General features: G+C 41.7%; 1 protein-coding gene across 1 annotated transcript in view; it reads right to left on the reverse strand.

Moving 5' to 3' along the window:
- Positions 1 to 18,864, reverse strand: part of spryd3 (SPRY domain containing 3) — a 56,244-nt gene that overhangs the window by 36,228 nt on the left and 1,152 nt on the right. Inside the window, exons 2-6 of the mRNA XM_041946630.1 lie at positions 17,935 to 18,062; positions 15,782 to 15,857; positions 12,590 to 12,714; positions 11,984 to 12,119; positions 11,635 to 11,823 (exon numbers count right to left, since the gene is read on the reverse strand). Coding sequence (XP_041802564.1) covers positions 11,635 to 11,823; positions 11,984 to 12,119; positions 12,590 to 12,714; positions 15,782 to 15,857; positions 17,935 to 18,062 — 654 coding nt within the window. The remainder of the gene's footprint in view (positions 1 to 11,634; positions 11,824 to 11,983; positions 12,120 to 12,589; positions 12,715 to 15,781; positions 15,858 to 17,934; positions 18,063 to 18,864) is intronic.

The raw sequence follows: 18,864 nt of genomic DNA on the forward strand, positions 1-18,864 counted from the left end.
TGAAGATGCACAGTATATTTGATATCCATATATATAACATAATATCCATATTATAGTATTTCATAGCCTACTGGGGCAGCGATGTTTAGGGAAATAATGAGAAAAAAACATACTTGGATAAGGATGTTGTTTCTTCAGCAGAGGACAGTCATAAACAGGGAGAATATGCAAACTCCTCACAAAAGGTTCCTGTCGACCACTACATTCAAAGCCAGGACCCTCTTCACACAATAGTGTCAAACACAAGCCACTGCTGAGAGTAAATGTAAAAGCAGGCGTTACATAACAATGTCAGCATGACACAGTATGACCTACCACGACAAAACTACTTTTTAAAGATGCAAATTAGCAGCTGGCTGAAGAACAAAGACACAAAATACAATAAAATGGTTTTTGCTTCCTAAAATCCCCTAATTACGGCCATGAATGACCTGCTTTTTCTACTCTCTCTGACAACGCAATATTAAAAGTGCAACAGCTTACAGCAAAAGCTTTGTGTCCTCTCTCCAAACAACACACACAAACACGCACACACACAAACAGCTAATCTCTACACACCTCCAGGGAAACACAGCTTATAATCAGCTGTATGTAACAAAGCCGAAAACAAATGAGCCGCATGGTGCTGTGGGTTTGGAAAGGCAGTGCACACAAATTTAGCCATGGGCTACATCGTGGCTGACATGCACCTCCTCAAAAATGTTACTACAAGTCAGGGCTATGGCGTCGACGGAGACTGTGGGGGGTCATCCTGGGCTGCCTGTGTTTTCTCCTTAAACTTTTTGATCCTGGTGGAAACTCAGTAGTCTCCTTTTCAGTGACCCACATCACCGCGCTCGCCGCTGTGTATGAATGAATGAACATTATCACAGCGACTGCTCAGCGGTCTCATTCTGAGTGTGCCTGCAGCCCATCGTCACTCTATATCACAAAGTGAAAGAATGTAAACACAGCTGCTGTGAGAAATATAATTAAAGCATGATACGGCCTGATCCTGTACAATACAGGCGTGTAGTGTTGCTGATAATGGGTGAAATCTGAACTATAAATCACGGTGGGACTCCTGCTAACTCCTTGAGTTTACTATATATCAAGCTCATTTTGTGCGACACAGGTCCACAACCTCTGCCACAACCAGCCAGCCGACCTCCACTCAGTCCATCGACCTTTCTTGGATTAAGTTATTCATAGTTTCCTCTTTTCTCACGCCGCTCAGTTCAGAGAAGTGCAGGCAACCGTGGTGGTGCCACTGCGAGGCCTGAGAGGTTGCAACCACAAGAACTGGATGGGAAAGTTGTGAACTTTCATCTAAGAGCAGTGTCATGTTGGGATTCATGACTATTGTTCCCAGAGGAAGGAAGGAAGGAAGCAGGCAACCTTAGAGGGGCGTTGGTACTACAGCTGGCTCTGACAATTGGAAAAGGTACAACGAGGAACGGAGCAATAATGAGTATTACTTGACAATGACTGGTGTGGTTGAAACTCGCATAAACTCTGGGGCAGAAGAGGAGATGCTCTGGAGAGGACACTGCAACGTGTAGCCAAGTTTGAAAAAGTTCAGTGCACCTCTACAGCACAAAAGAAATGTGTCAGAGGGTAAGATACATAAATCTAGAAGAGTTTTAATCTTCACGTGGAGGGGAGCGGTGGCGAGAGGGGGAGGAAGTGAATGCGAGATATGTGCTGTGAGGGAGCGCCGGTACATTTGGGAAAACTGATAACTGCAGACTCAGGTGCTGTCCACTTACTCGTCGGCCCGCTCATCCGCAGCTGAGGGGATTAAGTTGGTGGGCACAGCGACTGCTGTGACAACAGGAAGCAGAGGATTGGAGGCTCGTGTTCGCACTGAGCCGCACGTACGCAGTGGAAAGCCAGCCAAATGTCTCCTCTCAAGAAAAACAGCAGAGCAGGAGCATGTGGCAAGTAGAAAAAAAAAGTAAATAAATCTTTCAAAGATCCTTTAATGTATGTGCAATAAAGTAATCAATCAATCACTTGTAAAGGAACATTAAATTTATTAGTGTTGAACAAAAGCCTTGAAAAAAAATAAACTGTGGCTTCAGAAGAGTTCAAACTACTGATCAAAGTAGTTTTTTCTTCCTCTATCAAAGGAGTGAATTACTGACTAAACTAAATGAAACGAGTTGCTGCACTGACCTCTAATGGTTGAAGGGTAAACGTTTGTTTAACCTGCTGGCCGGATTCAGGTGAGGTCTGTGACCACACCCATGCGCAAGGTACCATTGCACTATAGTGCACTGTTTAAAGCTCTAACTTTTCTACTTTTGGTTGCTGTAAAGCACAAAATGTTTTAAGAGGTGGGGGTGAACTCTGTGTTCGGCACTATTTCTGTAGGTGTAACAACAGAACTGATAACAGATCTCTGGATTAATCCTGTTTACGAATCAATACAGGCCAAAAGTTCTTAACGTCACTTAATTGGTGGTAATATACCAGCACACAATGCGTCTGATACCTAATCTGACCAGTACAAGTCTTTCCTGGAAGGTAGAAAGAGAGCACGAGAGACAAGTTCAAACCCAGCTTTCTGTCTCACCTCCATACAGCTGGCCAATCACTGAGTGAGTGTCGGATTGTCTGTTTCGGTGTGGGGGTAGGGGGTTTTCTGGAGCTTTCGACTATCTAACAAGCAGCTTTAGTCAGTCTTTCTCTCTGTGACGATGACCACAACTTCATTAATCGATCTAATGTTTCACAACGCCATTTCCATGATTTATGCTTCTGTAGCAGAAGTCTAAAGAAGGATACGCACATTTTCATTCCCAGTTTTGGCAGTATAGATATATTGCACATATTGCTTCATGTAAATGCAGCCATGTCTAATCTAATTCAACCTTAATAATCACTGCAAGTCCAAGAAAAAACTATCTGCAAATCACTACAATACGAAGGAAGTTTTTGTTTTTTAATTAACTGTACTAAATCATAGGTACAACAGTACGTAGCCTATGATCTCATTATGTGGATGCCTTTGTTTAAGATAAATCTGTGCATCGTTACAGAAAGAAAAAACAAAAAAAAACATGGTCTGCTCTTTCAATATATCCAGAAATTCAACTTAAAAAGAGACATCTGCTGAGCTTGGCAGCATTACGTGCTTTCCAAAGCAGAATAAAGTTTTCTCTTCTGGACCGTTGAACGCATCGTGGCACTGCTTTCAAAACGGGAGGTGATGTGACTGGTTATGACTCAATCCAGCCCTTAACACACCCGCTGATAATGATAATAGATTCCTTTCAAACCTCATTCCCAAATGCACTGGGCTCGCCATCACGAAAATCCAGAAAGTTACAACATCAGCACACTTCACTCTGCGTTCTCTCTGATTCTCTAAAACAGAGCCCTCTATCTCAGCGACTGCCACTGTTACACATCTCAACATGTGCTATTATTAATGTTTCTTCATGCTATTCTAATACGTTTCTAACTTTCACTTTCATTTTGCCACTAATGTGGCTCTGTTGATTAGGACACCCATTATTATTATTGTTAGGAGGAGGTAAAGTTCACTTATATGGGGCTGAAACATTGTCACGTCCAAATACTGGACCATAATAGAAGAGGCGTGTGTGCAGTGTTACTAGTCTGTGGATGTCAAAATGATGTTAAAACTAGTGGCTCTACTGTATTTAATATTAAATAAAGTATTTGATTATCAAATAGAGGCTCGATATAGAGGCTGGTGACCAAATACTGGCTAAACTAGCACTGGGTGTCATGTCATCACACTGCAGAGAAACAAACCATTATTAGTTTTGTCGCTCTTTCTGAGAGTCGAGGATATCTGCTGCTTTGACAGGCATCACATATTTATGTTTACACTGTGCGTAATGCCAAACCTGCTTTCACCTCATATCAAGCTGCCAGTGAAACTAAACAGAGCCAACGAGAGCACAGCCATTAAATTAAAATTCACTCCACTCACTTCAGTTTTCCATTCAAGAACCATGAGGGCAGAGTATTCATTACCCTGAACAAACGGCCTTCGGACGAGTGATTAAAAAGTTGAAAGGAACAAAGAGCAAAATAGAAGATGGTCAGAATATGATGGAGGCCAGAGCAAAAACAGCAACCTCCCCGAAAAGGAAGTTTTCTTTTATACGAACTTTGACGAGGACAACCACGGTGAATGATGCAAATGCAATTTTTCATAACAAGAAACAGAACGAGGAAGTTATAAAACAGAAAAATACATGACTAGACAGAATAGAGCAGGAATATTTGGCAAGGTATAGCAGGCAGAAATCTAGGATCAGATACCCACCTATCTAAACAGGAGTGCCATCCCCCACCCCTACCCCCTCATTGTACCATTGTACTCTGTGAAGTCTGCGGCTTTGCACTCCTCAGTACTGTCTCATCAAAAGCATACCAGCCACAGAAGTCATTTATCTTGCAGCAATCATTTCCGTCACCCTGCACCCCCCAATGATCAGTAAGGACAGCTATCATCCGGAACAGTCATTATCCTCACTTAGCAAATAGCAGCGTATAAAAACTATTTCACTGTTTTGACACAACGTTGGTGAGGTGCTGCTGGGTGAAACAAACCGCCGAGCAGCCAGAGAGGTGTAATTCATCTATGGCAACCGAACGGTAGATCTGTAAGTCATCGGAAACCACCAAGACTGGAAATATCTGTTGCATAGCTGCTGCACATGTGAGAAAGGAGGGAAAATTTTCCATGCCCCTTAAAATATAGCTCACAGCTATGGGCTTGACAACTAAAATGTTACTGAAATCCATAGGAGTTCGGATGGCGTAAACAGTCAGAGAGGAGAGGAGTCAAGAAGAGAGGAGAAGAAACTGGGAGAGAGGAGAGGTGAGGAGACATGGGTAGAGGAGAGAAGTCCAGGAGTGAGGACACGACAGGACAGGACAGGAAACAAGAGGACAGGAAGGGGGAGAAGAGGAGAGTTCTGTGTTCACAGATCCAGAGCAGACACTTGGAAAGGCTGAGGCAAACGGAGGCAGTTTCAGCGCTGCTTAAACCACACAATGAAATGAACTGGAAGTGAAAACCATCAAAGAGATTAAGTGAGACCACCTTGTGGCTGATATAACGTTCTGCCTTTAAAGCATAATCTTACCTCATCCTGCTGCACAAAGATTTCAAGCCTTCAGACCTAACCTCTTCTTTCCCTTTACTTCTCCTCCTATCTTTTCATTTCCTCTGCCACACTTTCCTTTTCTTTCTCTTGTTGCTCTACAAACCAAACTTTCTCTGTTATTACAGGAAGCAGCCGCTGCTGCCGCTTCGTCCCACACCCGTCCCCGTCTTCAGTCTCTGTACTGAATCCTTGCACTTGTCACAACTTGACGGCCTTATCGGCTGCTGAAAACCTCACAATGATGACCACATCGTGGGGTCTACAGGCTAATGGTAGCTTACACATGAGAGAAAACTAAAAAGAAAGAGAGGAAAGAAAGTGAGGAAAGAAATGACTGCTGGACTGCTGAGCGGACCATGCAGCCGGGCACCCCAGCTGTGAAAACCTCCAACCACATGAGAAAGAGTAAAAGATTCCTGCGAGTCCCGTTACTCCACTTATTGAATTTTTACAACCTGGTGGACTGCCAGGCACTTGGCTCCACCAGCACATTTCATGCCATAGCCACTCCTTGGTCCAGAAAAACAGAAGGGAGAGACAGACAGAAAGACAGAGAGTGAGACTGCTGGTTGAATCATCCGTCTCACCCACAGCGCTCTGCTTTTATTACCTCTGTCTGCTTTCAGAGAGGATGGTGGCCTCCGTTTCATATGTGTGTGTGGCAGATGATTGCGTACCACCGCGGACAGACGCGTTTATCACGTAACCACATACGGGACCCACACACAGCTTGGCCCCCCTCTCTCCTGTGTCAATGAGAAACCTGCCTGCAGTCTTGTGGTTACTTTCTGAAGGTGGAGGAGGTGGGCGATGAGAGCTCACACCTTAACACAGAACAAAGGTGTTACAGTTCACTACTGTAAAGTGGTGGGAATATAGCATTGCGATACCTTAGATACTACACTTGTTGCCAACAATGAATTCCATTCGAGTGGCTAACACAAACTACCTGAATCATAGTTTAGTCTGTGTCTGAGAAAACATCCCTGAACCTGAACTCTAAACCCCTAACCCGTAACACCAACAAGGCCAAATATCAGCCAGTATCAATCACTGTGTAACACTCGGTACAAAAAGAGACCAAGAATCGAGCCGCTTTACGATTCTGTGCTCAGACACAGCAGAGATTTGTGCTAAATGCTAACATATCACTGTTTGGCAGGAATATATTGTTCAGTTTAGCATGTTAGCAAACATTTGCTAATTCGCAGTCAACAGAAAGTTCAGCTGACGGCAATGTCATTAGTTTTGTCATAAACCAAAACTATCAAGGTGAAAATCTGAGATCAGAGGATAAACATAGTTAAGGAAACGTGAATGTCCACGTCAAATCTCAGTGAATTCCATCCAATAACTGCCACACATTTCACCCAAAACTGTAAATGTCAACCTCACGGTGCAAGCAGATGAAACCGGGGGATCAGTACATTTTGTCTTCTGGGGATTCTGAATGTCTACCCATGACATGGTAATCCATCCCATAGTTGCTCAGATATTTCAGCGTGGACTTACAGACACTGCCATCTGTGGGGCCACACTACTGAAGCAAAAATTATCAAAGTTTAATAATTTGACTTTCTTAGTATACGTCAGTGTGAACAGACTATTAAAAAACCTGGAAAATTCATAATGATAACGATACCTAATTTGAAATGTTCTCAAACCTTAAGTCAGCAGCAAAACCCACAGTTCAACTATCAATGAATGAGTCCTCATCTCAACAAAAAAAAAACCCTCTTCGGGATAAAAATACTCAGTTTGAGACTCAAAACAACCATTGACTGACAAAAATAAAACCAAGTGATGCCTCCTGTGCCTCATAGACTCAGTGAGTTATCTCCTGTAGTCCAGCCAGCACATTGTTGGCAAGCCAATCAACGATCACTCACGGACTGGATTAGGCCTCTTCCACTGGTGAGTAACGTTAGACAACACATTTTCTGAATTCATTAATATTCTGCTTGTCAGATGGGAAGTTTAGGCAGGATCTCAGGATTTGGCCTGCGAGCCACCAGCGGACAAGCGCTGATGAAAAGCATCTTGTTCCGATGAATACTCCATCTACTGGTCACTCTACAGACTGGAGAGAGACATTCTTTCATTCTGAAAGATTGTGATAAATGTTTCTGAACTGTTCTTGCTTAATGCTGATATTTAACATTTGAAAAACACTGGAGAGAAAACAGGTGTCCAAAGTTGACAATCACAGTTATTGTGGTCTCCGCAGGTGTGGTATCACGCTAATACTGTACACCCAAATGCGTGGTTTGCAATTCTAAGAGAGATGCATGTCAGCTCCGATGTTTACAGTTGGCCTGAGTAGCCCGATTTCAGCCACTGTGATCAAGTAAAGTCCAGGACATTTCATTTCATAGCCCAAAATCACAAATTTGCCTCAAAAGGCAACATTTTCATTTGTGTCATTGCGCTTGGTCTCAGCATGATTCCTGTACTGTATAGCCTTAAAAAGATATGCTGTATTCTCTGCCCACAGTATAAAATGTTCTGTCAAAGACAATGAGAGTGACGCTGTCTCACCACTTTACTCTGGTAATTCTGAATGAACTGAAATAGTGTGAAAAAAATGTCATGCACTGTCAGCATTAATAAACAACCCACAGCACAGCACTGATATGGAGACCAGCCAAGCATCAAAGCGTGGTCAAACTAATCAAACCTCAGGAGGTGACGCAGGGCTGTTCAACAGGACGGGCAAAGAAATCGTAGGAAGGAAATCAGGCTATGAAGACAGAACTTTCCGTTTTTCTACAAACACAAAAAGCTGTTTTAGCCTTACCTCTCCTGCTGCATCTCCAGATCAAAAGCTGCTGTGATCTGACACAGCTGAGAAACGACAAACCTGATCGGGCTTGCAGGAGGTAATTACACAGAATGAACAGAAAACCCGGTTGTCTGTAATGCAACCCAATAGATGAGCACTGTAATACTACCTTTATGAAATTGGCTTCGTTGTTGGCCCTGTGTCAAACATGTCTCGATCCAGCTCTATTGTCACTTTTTAGGCTTGCGTCTGTGGTGCTGATGTATTAATTATGTTGATGTTTCTGATTCTTTGTTCCCCATAAAGGAAGGACACTGTGTGCAACATAAATAAAACAGAAATTACTTGGTAATCATTTCTGACAGATACTCGATTGAAAATAGTACAAAGACAGTATATTCAATGTTTAACTTCATCAGCTTCATTGATTTTTGTAAATATCTGCTTATTCTGAATTTGATGTAGCAACACGTTTTTGACGGCAGAAATGCCTCCTGTCTTTGGAACGCCATAAAAAGAAAAGTTGTTGTCTCAGGACTAAAATGAGGAGATAGCCGGACTCAGGAAGGTCTCGGGAGTCCGATGATCTATAGTACACTCTGATAGGAGGTACGGTTCTCTCACGACAGGATTTAGTTCAGGAGGTTCGCCGAACCCAAATCTCACTGCATACAATATCAAACGGGTTGGGAGCAACTAAAGACTGGGAAAGATGTGGAACGCTCCACCTGTTTGGATCATTCCACAGGTAAACAGGTTGATTGGTAACAGGTGATAGCAACATGATTGGGTATGAAAGGAGCATCCTGGAAAGGCTCAGTGGTTCACAGGCGAGTCCTGAGCGAGGAACACTTTGTGTAAAAGACATTTTACACAGCATCCCAACTTTTTGTACATTCAGTCTTTTGTTTTTGATAAATAAAGATGAGAAATTTAAATATAGAGCGATGTCACCATTAAAGTTGCATTCATATTTCTATATTAGGTCTCAGCTCTATTCAGCTTCTTCGTCTCTTTCAGCTCAGTGTTTTGGTTTTACGGCCTGCAGATTTAGCGTACTGTTCCGCCTCAGCGCTCTCATCAACCTCAGGTCCAGCCACAGCAAGCAGCTATAATAAAACCACTGAAACCTACCTGCCACGGGTAGACAAATTTAGCAACTTGCTGGTGAAAAGGAAAACACCTCACTGGTTAAGAATGGTTGAAACCATAACAGAGAAGAATTAAAGGGCAATGAATGTTCCATTGATCAGGTGGCCATAAACAGGACTCTAACGGGATGGAAATGTGCTCCATCGTTCGCTAACATATTCGCCACAACAACTTGTCAGATGTGTGTTAATATTTTGTGTGTGGGCGTATGTTACAGACAGAAAATATGAGAAAACCGAGAGAAATTAGCGATGTGAAACAGGTTTAATTGGGGTATAATAACATGAGAATATTATGACTGTAAATCACTTCTCCAATTAAAATGATTACAATGTGGCAACCACTCTGCCACATCCGGCAACCAAAAGCTAACAGAGGTACCTTGCATCAGACAAGTCTGAAGATCCCAATCCCGATTTATCTGCACTTTTATCTGTAGTTAAAGGAGTTGGTGTGTTACCCTGCTTATGTGCCTAAGCTTTGCAGGTAGATTTGCCAAACTGTTGTGTAATCTCCGACTCTGATGTAGCAAAGAGGGGATGAAACGGACTCTTTTCTGTGAGTCTGCTGATTATCTTGTTACTGAACCTGTTTTCTACAGAACGTGGAGGAAAATCCCTGAGCTGATGTCATGAAGCAACCTGCAAAAACACTCTGAAGGTGACCCAAATCCAGTCATGGCACGATCATTCAACAGAGACAAAATAATTAAAATTTAAGTGATTGTGTCTGGAGCTTTCCCTGAATTTTAGCGAGCATTAAGTACAGTTGTCAACAAAGAGGGATTTGCTAAAGAACAGGCAGTTGAAGGATCTTGTAGCAGCACAAAACAAACATGGGGAACTGGCAACAGCCCGGCAGAAGTACAAGCAACTGAAAAACCACACTATAATCTGTCATATTCAAAAGACATGCTGGAAGAACACACAAAATATATGTGATGCATTTGTTGTCAAATACATTGGCTCTGTGTTCACAACTCAAGAAACGCTAACAACCAGTTGGCACATATTTCAGCCACTGATGTACCAGAATGTTAAATCATTGTTAAATCACATGTTCAACATTTCTGAAAATAGTGCTTAAGGGATTAATAGACAAATCACTGTGTGAACTGGGAACATGTTAGAGCCTATATATCATATGTAGTTTTATTTGCATTTCTGTCTCACATGAATTAATAGTTTGCACTTTGTTTGGCTATTGGTAAGAACCGAGTAATCAATGCACTTCTCGGCTCTGCTTGTGCATTTGTTTACTTCACATTTTGTCGTCTGAACAGTTAAAAAGTCAGCAGAGGGTTGTCTAGGGTTGTACCTGAATCAGAATTTTCAAAGTCAACTTTGAGTCACCAGCGCTGGTGGGGTGCTGATGCTTTTCTCTTCAATACACCTCACCTAAAGTTATGAGAAATACATTAATCACGGCCTCCACCCAGTCACAGTAGGTACAGTCCAGCTCACCAGCTAAGCCACCGTCTCACGCGAAACTTCTACGACCCTGTTTTACCTGTAACACAAGTAAAACTTTTCCACTAACATGGAACGGGTTGTGTTGTTCTTCGTGCAGCTAATTTTGAACCATTCAGTGCATTTGAACCAAAAATAAATTGGTCTGGAACCTGCTGCACCCAAAAAATAGCAGGTTTTCCTTGACCTAAAGTGAGAATGGTGACAACATCAGCTGGCGTGTCATATTCCACAGGCTGGAAAAAAAGGCCGTTCCTCTTGGCTCTAAATGCCTTTTGACCAGCATTAGTTGGTCCACGCTTGTTTTTTGGATAAAAACAAGTATCTGTAATGACCAAATGACTCACAGGTAATCAATTTATCCGTCATCTTGCGACAACTGTTTACTTCCCTTGTGCATTGTGCAACACTTTCTGTTGACAACACATCCTTGATTTCAACGGTTCTGCTCAAAACCAGTGGAAACGCATACTGTTTTTTCAAGATACCACCAAGGTTCCAAAAATCCCGACTGGATCCGGTTTAAGAACCAGCAATAATTGGTGGAAAAGGGGCACCGCTATGCATCCTGTTGTATTTCAGTTATAAAACTCCTAGCACAGCTTTGTCAGCTGTAGCAGAGGAGGTTGTACCACTGCGTGATTCAAAAGCAGTTTAGTCGGCTTTGCTAACATTCATCCCCAGAGCTGAGAGCGTCGTAGCAGACGAACACTTTGTTTCTTCTGATGTGCCAAAATGAGATTCAACTTGGGGGTTTTGTGACCAGTGTTTACGGAACAGCCCTCATGATACATGAATGATTTAAATAACTAGTATTTGATTAAATTATTGTCACTTGCAGTTCTACTTGTATGTAGTCCATCTACTTGTATGGACCTGTACGCAGCCATCAGCCAGCTCACACTGGCAAGTGAAAACTAGTGCGGTAATATAGCTGCTTAGTGGTGTGAGCAGCAAGGTCAAATAGTCCAAATACTTGCTTAATATACTTGCAATCTTTGTCCTAAGCGAGGCTAGTCATTGCAGAGAACAGTTATCTCTGTTCTGAACGCACATAATTCAAATGTTGAATATTCCTTTAACTTTTTCTGCTTCTTACCGTGCCGCTCACCCGGACGTCGTAAAGCCGTCCCCAGTCATCTTCATGGCTGTCCACCATCATCATACTATCATCTTCCTCCAGGAGCCACTCAGCCTGCAAGTCAACCTTCACTTCCTCCCCCATGGAGTGCATCCCTACAGCGGGGAACAGGCCCTCTGCAGACACAGGAACCTCGACTGAACCAACCTGGATGGGAGACGAATGTGAGGAAGCAACAGGTGAAGAAACAGAGACAGCGCTGTACTTTACAGATAAACCGTTCAGCTCGTGCAGAACTAGTAATAGTGCAAGTTTGTGTTTATGTAGTGTTTCACTACAGAATGTCATTGAGATTAAAAACACATACCTCTTTGCCATTTTTAGTGAAAAACACGGTTGTAAAACCTGCTTCAATATTTTCGGAGTGTATTCCACAGCCAATACGGTCACCCCGTGCACACTTTGGCCCAAATTGCTGTCCCACAGGGTTGCCATTGTAGAGTCTAGGAAGAATGACGAGATAAGAATCTTCAGAACATAAATGATTGAGTTATTGCTTAAAAAAAACAACACCGTAGATAACGTGCACCCTCTCAGAAATATAACAACTGCAATTGGCTAGCTTCCTGCTTGTCTTTTCCTCTGAAAGTTTTCCATAGCAGTGGAATAATATTTTCATTTTCTATTGCATTTCTTTACTAGTACTATAAATGTATAGACCAACAACAACAACAATCAATAAGTACGTGTGAAAGGTTCAGAGTCATTCAGCCAAAAATAATATTTCTGCAACCAGCAATTTTTATGTGGGTGAAAAATGTAGAGAGTATGTAAAAGCTGAGGAGAAGGATATAGAGAATTACAGTTACAGTTATGTGTGGATGCAGCATCAACAGGCCACAATCCATTTTGTCTAACCATGCACAAAACCAACGCTGTACTGTACAGTATGGAAGACTGTGGTTTGACTTACTTGCCGTTGTCAGCGTGGTAAGCTACAGAGTATGGCAGCCAGCCAGGCTGGTGGTCCAGCCTATAGAATTTAGGCACCAGGCCCACAGCAATGGTCCCCCTCACCCCTGTGTCCACTATTGTCACCTACACACATACACAGAGAGAGAGGCGTGTATTTACATGATTACGGCCTTTAACAGAGTAATTTATTTATGTATTTATGAAAATAATTGGTCTTCTCATCACTAGTCCTCTCCCCAGTGCTCGCTCATGTGTTTTGGAGGAGTGGTTTTGGGAGACCTGAAGCCGCCATGAACACGGCACAACACAATTCACCACTATTATGTCCTATGGGGTCCATCACAATTTTGTTCCAACGTTCTGCCTTTTAACTATTCACACCCAGCAGGAAACACTTACTACGATGTTCTTGCACTCCTGAAAATCTTATAGACAGGTGGTTTGGCTCATAGCTACTCAAAAATCCTGCACACCACAATCCAATTAATGAATTTTACAAATTAAAAATATGAGGACTAAACAGTAAATAAGTACAAGCGATGATCAATGTGAAGGATTTGTTGTATACATGGAGCTCTGGAGGAGAGAGCTGGGGGCAGACTGGAGCTTCTGGAGGAATAAACACCCACGGTCACAACGGATTCTGCTCTGATCCAGAGCTGTTTACCGGCGGGAGAAGAGCTCTGATCTTATCTTTTAAACTTTGGGGATTAAAAAGTGGATTAATCTTGGCTGCAACCTGTCTGCAGCACCGAACCACAGAGGTGCCCACCTGTAATTAGTCTCGCTTCATTGACTGCTTACTGGAGGGGAAACGCACTTCACTTCATGAATGTACAGAGAGGGGAGAGGACGAAGAATTGTCCGAGAGTCCAAGCGCTGAGTTCAGTGAGCGTCAACAGAACACACACACACCCCCTCGGTGCTTTTGCTTGCTAGCTTACTGCTAATGTTCAGTACTCTGGCTGTCTGGGGCAAAAAAAACACAATTATCCCACAGTCAAACTCGTGTGTGTAATGCAAATCATACATCAGACATCGTAAAAAAATAAAAGACAACGGACACTCAGAGCCTCACACACACACACACACACACACACACACACACACACACACGTATATATAAAGACATTCAGTACAGCCCTACATAGTAGCATGAAAATGGTTTATACCTGCTGCACATCTCTAGTCCCGAGCTCTGGTGGCAGCAGGGAAAAAACTCCACAACCACCTCCCCTCAGACATAAGCCAGCCTGCTAGCTAAAACCATTCAGAGCACAATGTCACACACTACCAAGCAGAATTAGGTGAAAGGTAATGCAGCCAAACAAAGGAGAATAGCCTCATCCAATGTGAGTCTGCTATCAGTACACGTGAAACCAAACTTCTTGGGCTTCTATAACTAAATATTCCAGGTCTAATTCCTGTCCAGTCAGGCACTTTAAGGATAATACTCTAGAACCTAACCCTGCTGTGTTAAAGAACTAAAATCTTGGCCCAGGTTACCATTTCCACAAACTGTTTCAATATCAATTGTGTCTGTATGATTTTACTAAAAGTTCCAAAACATGTGAGATTGACATGTGAGATCGGAAAATAGCAGGAATCAGCTCACTGATGAGCCGTTAAGTTATATTGATATGAATTTTTTGAATAAATCTATTAAAACAAGAGGAATGCTGCAGATGTTCAGCTGGGCTTGAAGAAGACAGATGACAAAAAAAAAACTGGAAAAAGTGCAGCAGCAGTGACAGAGGTGAAATGGATTCCTTGTGAAAGCAGAACGAGGAGAAACACGAGGATAGCAGTGACGCATACATCGACAGAGGCCTGACCTTTGTCAGAATAAACACTCCCAAATTTTCGAGATATCTGGGAAACTGACAGCATTTGCGTCACAGAGTGGAGAATAATGTAGCATAAAACTCCGGATAATGACCACACTAAAATCCACTTGTTTAAATGTCAGAGAGATCTATTAGGCTCCAAATGTTATCCTCATTTAAATATAAACATTGTTATCTTTAAACTTTTCTTGCTATAGAGGAGAGTGAGATCTGGAGGTCAGATGAGAGTTTGACATCACATTTAAAGTAAATGTCACATCTGGCCCAAATCTAGGACACCTCACAACCAAGATAAATAATGTCCAAGCACATCTCACTGAAGCAGATCTGAAATGTTTCAACATATGTCCGAAATGGTGCTTCTAAAAAAGAAAAAGATATAAAAGAATAGTGGAAGAAGTAAATCATTTACAGCAGAGCTTACTATAGCTACCAGACTTAGACGCTGCATGGTCTTGTCTGGCTCTATTTGCAGCTCAGCAGAATGACGTAGGTTCACAGGATAATGTATAGCCTGGTTCTTCCTCTTGAAGCCTAAAAACCCAGACAAGGAAGTATGCCTGCCTCACCTGCTGTCTCTTAACCGCACGTCAGAGCAGGCCTGCTCTGACGTGCACCATCCACAAACAAGCTGGCTCATAAATAACACTGCATCCCTCTACATGTAATTTATGGCTGAATACTTGCAACTTTCCTGTGCTAAATCACCAAGATACTAAAGAGTTTGAGGGGAAAAAGTATGTATGAAAACTATTAGCTTTTGATACATAGGGGTACCTCAGATTTGCTAAATGTCCAATGGCTTCTCCTGCTGTCAGTCTGCCTGCCAGTCTGGTGAAAAACACTGTGTCAGACTAATCTCTGTACTCAAAGATACCACCTAACCCACACCCTATCCCTCATTCCAATGCAGCGAGGACATTTTTGAGGTAGTGGTTTTGCACTGTTCAACTGGGACTGTAGGGGGGCACAGAATTTAATATGGAGTTGAGAAAATTGTCAGCAATGGGATTCCAGAGGATAAAATTGCTGGCTGGATGGTAAAGCAATCTTGGGCACACACAGGGACGATGGTATGTAGTAAGCCTATCATATTGTGAATAATCTTCCACCCCCCGACATTTCAAAATAAATGATTGTGCAAACGACAAACAGTCTACTTGTTTTCTAATAATTACCATATATCCAAAAAAAGTAGATGAGCAAAACGTGGGGGGCAGAAACACAGTCTGAGACAGCTGAGAACTAATTATGCACTATAAAAAAAACCTTGGAGAGCTAACAGTGATATTATAGTAACAATGACAGATGCTGACTTACAGCATCACTATCACAAGCCTTACCTCAAAGTAGCAATTTCCCTTTGATAAAGGATGGCCAGCCACATAGCAACCCACCTCTTCAGAGTTCCCTTGGTAACTAAAGAGAAGAAATTACAGGTTAACAATAGGTGATTTCCATTAGGTCAGACTGCTGTAAGCACAATCAGAAACACATCTCAAAGAAAAACCTAATCTTTTGATGGAAAGACTGTCAAGACACTAACAGTGTAATCACATGCACCGACACGTGCAAGAGAAATGAGCTGAAAATATGTGCCCATTTTTAACAATTAAATAAGACAATGATAGCTGATATAGAACTGCTGTTTCAGCCAGATGATTAGAGGAAGGTGTATCAGATGACATGCATATGATTACTGGCCATTACTGTTTAATAAGAAATGATGTTCACCAGCTTTATATAAGAAGGGAAGTTTTGTTAAGGAAGGGGAAACTGGAGATGTGCAAGGACAAACACAGATTTTCCTGAGAACCACTGGAGCTCAAGAAGCTCTGTATCAGCAATGCAGTGTGTTGAATGGAATTACATTCACAAGTTATTACTATAGAACAAATCTACACGGTAGGTTGGGGCCTCTGAGGTTTACAGTCAAACAAAAACTTTATTCAAACTTAACCAATTACAAAAACTCAGGAGGGATAGCATAGATGTTTGGAAAATTCTGTGCCTGTGCACTTCAAGTTATGCTGACCTGGAAACAAGCTTCTACTGACAATGATTTTTTTTTTTTTAAGTCAGTGGTTTTGAGGAAAGAAGTAAAACCGTGTGGGTTTATTACCCTGGAAGGCAAAATAAATGTACACACATACTATGTGTGTACCTCAAACTGTCTGACTTTCATCTTCTATCTCTGCAAAAACAACATATTTTGATGTGCATTTTGAAGTATTACATGAGAAAAGGTTGATGAAAATGGTAAAAAAAAAAAAGCTATTACACTCTCTAAAGGTCATTTTCACTTTTTTTTTTAATTAATGTACCTCATGGGAGATGCAAACACCACTTCCTAATAGTACACATTTAACTACCATGACTGATCAGCTGTTTCCACATAGAGAGAAGAAGAAAAAGAATCTGTTTCCACTGTTTCCCCATACTGTGCAAAAACATGGCCGGTAGTTGCACCAGGTCTTTTCCTGTTCTTTGAGGTTTTTTTGGTGCTTGGCAAACAACTGGTTGTGTTTCTGGTTCGTGACCTCTTTTTCCTCTACAACACCAAGTCCGAAAAAGTTGAGACATGTGTAAAACATAAACGAACAAACGCATGGTGTAATGCTGTTATGAAGTGTTTCTGAGCTCGTGTAGTAATCTCCTTTATGCAATCGGAACCTCACCCCAACCTTGCTTGTGAATGAGCCTTCAAAGGATGTCCCTTTCAAACCCAGTCATGATACTATCACCTGTTACCAATGAACCTGTTTCAGCATAAGCACATAATTACAAAAAACAATGATAGTGGTGAAGCAAAACATTAAATATATTGTCTTTGTATTGTTCACAATAGAGTATGTGTCCAAAAGGATTAGCAAATTCTTCATGTTTCCCACAGCGTCCCAACTTTTTGGAATTGGAGTTGTACTGTTTGTGATAAACCTGCCCAACATAGTCCAATTTGACAAAAATATGCTTTGCGTAGCCTAGTTCACTCACTCAGAACCAGTTCATGGAAACGCACCTAATTTGCTTTGTTTTTCTGTTTTTCTAACAATTCAAAAGTCTTCTTCAAATTCACTTGACAATTATAGGGAAACCAGTGATATTTTGCCCCATTCTTACCCCAAAAGGGGATAAACTAGTCTGTTCATCGCATAGGCCAGAGACCTCATGCACTGATCTGATGCATCATATCAGCGCAGATACTGAACGGATACAGATTTTTAATTTGGGAAATAGAGGGTACCTGTGTATCCCTACTCCTATGGTGTGTGCATATGGTGGATCAACATATTGATGATAACAACATGTTAAACCTTCAGGATCTTTCAAATCATACATAAATAAGATTAAAATGTTTAAGAAACCGACGATAGCACCAGAGGTTTTGCAAGTCATGATAAAGAGCAACAACATAACACAGAAGCATCTACTCTATTTCACCCAATCCAACAAAGTCACTTAATCACTTCAGGCAAGTTGAATATCTGAGGCTGACCTGAGTGTGTCTCCATCCTTCTGCAACCTCATATATCGTTCCTGTGCTGGGCGCCCATCCCCAATATCTCTGATTCGACGCCTCAGATTCAGGAGGCATCTGTGATGTAGTACGTTGAGGTCATCCATCTGAATGAAGAAAATGAGACAGTGGAAAAAATTGGCACTAACATTCAGCAGGCTGTACAATGTTTGCTGACCTGGCTGTTTGGTGCTCGAGAGAGAGAGAGAGAGAAAAAACAAACACAGCTAGGAGGAAGCTGAATCACGGGGTAATTACTATGTACCAACAACCCAGCTCCTCTCATGCATGTTGTGGATAGTTTTATACAATAGTTGCTTTTAAGTTTCTGTGGCAAAGATGAGGGGACTGAGGCAGGTTCAAAACATTTGGACCAACAGATGGAACTACTGTATCTTCACTGCTGTCACATTAATACTGATGAAAAAATTGTGACATGGATGTTCTGATCCTGATTTTTTCTCTGCAGATAAGAGAATAAGAAGATTTGCTGTTGCTGTAATGGACATTTGGACACCGTCTGCTCTCATACTTGTGTCTTTAGATCACTTAAATAGTTTGAAGGTGCTGATATCATGGTACCAGTGCAACCAATGTGTCATCATATTTTAGATTAACAAAAAGCAGAAGACAACTGGAAAGTCATTTGAAGATGTTATATTCAGCTTTTACTCATTACCACTTCAGAGTTTAATTGTTTAGTCTACAAACTGTCAGAAAATAGTGAAAAATGTCTATCATTGTTTCCGAAAACATGAGGTGATGTCATGAAATTGTATAAATCCTAATTATAGACTGCTAATTATTTTCCATCAATCTAGATACATTAGTTCAAAGGCATAATGTTCAAAGTATGTGAAAATTCATGTATGACTTAATCTGGTATAAAACCAGTTCACAACACATCCT

Source organism: Chelmon rostratus, chromosome 10 (genome assembly GCF_017976325.1).
Source record: "Chelmon rostratus isolate fCheRos1 chromosome 10, fCheRos1.pri, whole genome shotgun sequence".
NCBI classification, from domain to species: Eukaryota; Metazoa; Chordata; class Actinopteri; order Chaetodontiformes; family Chaetodontidae; genus Chelmon; species Chelmon rostratus.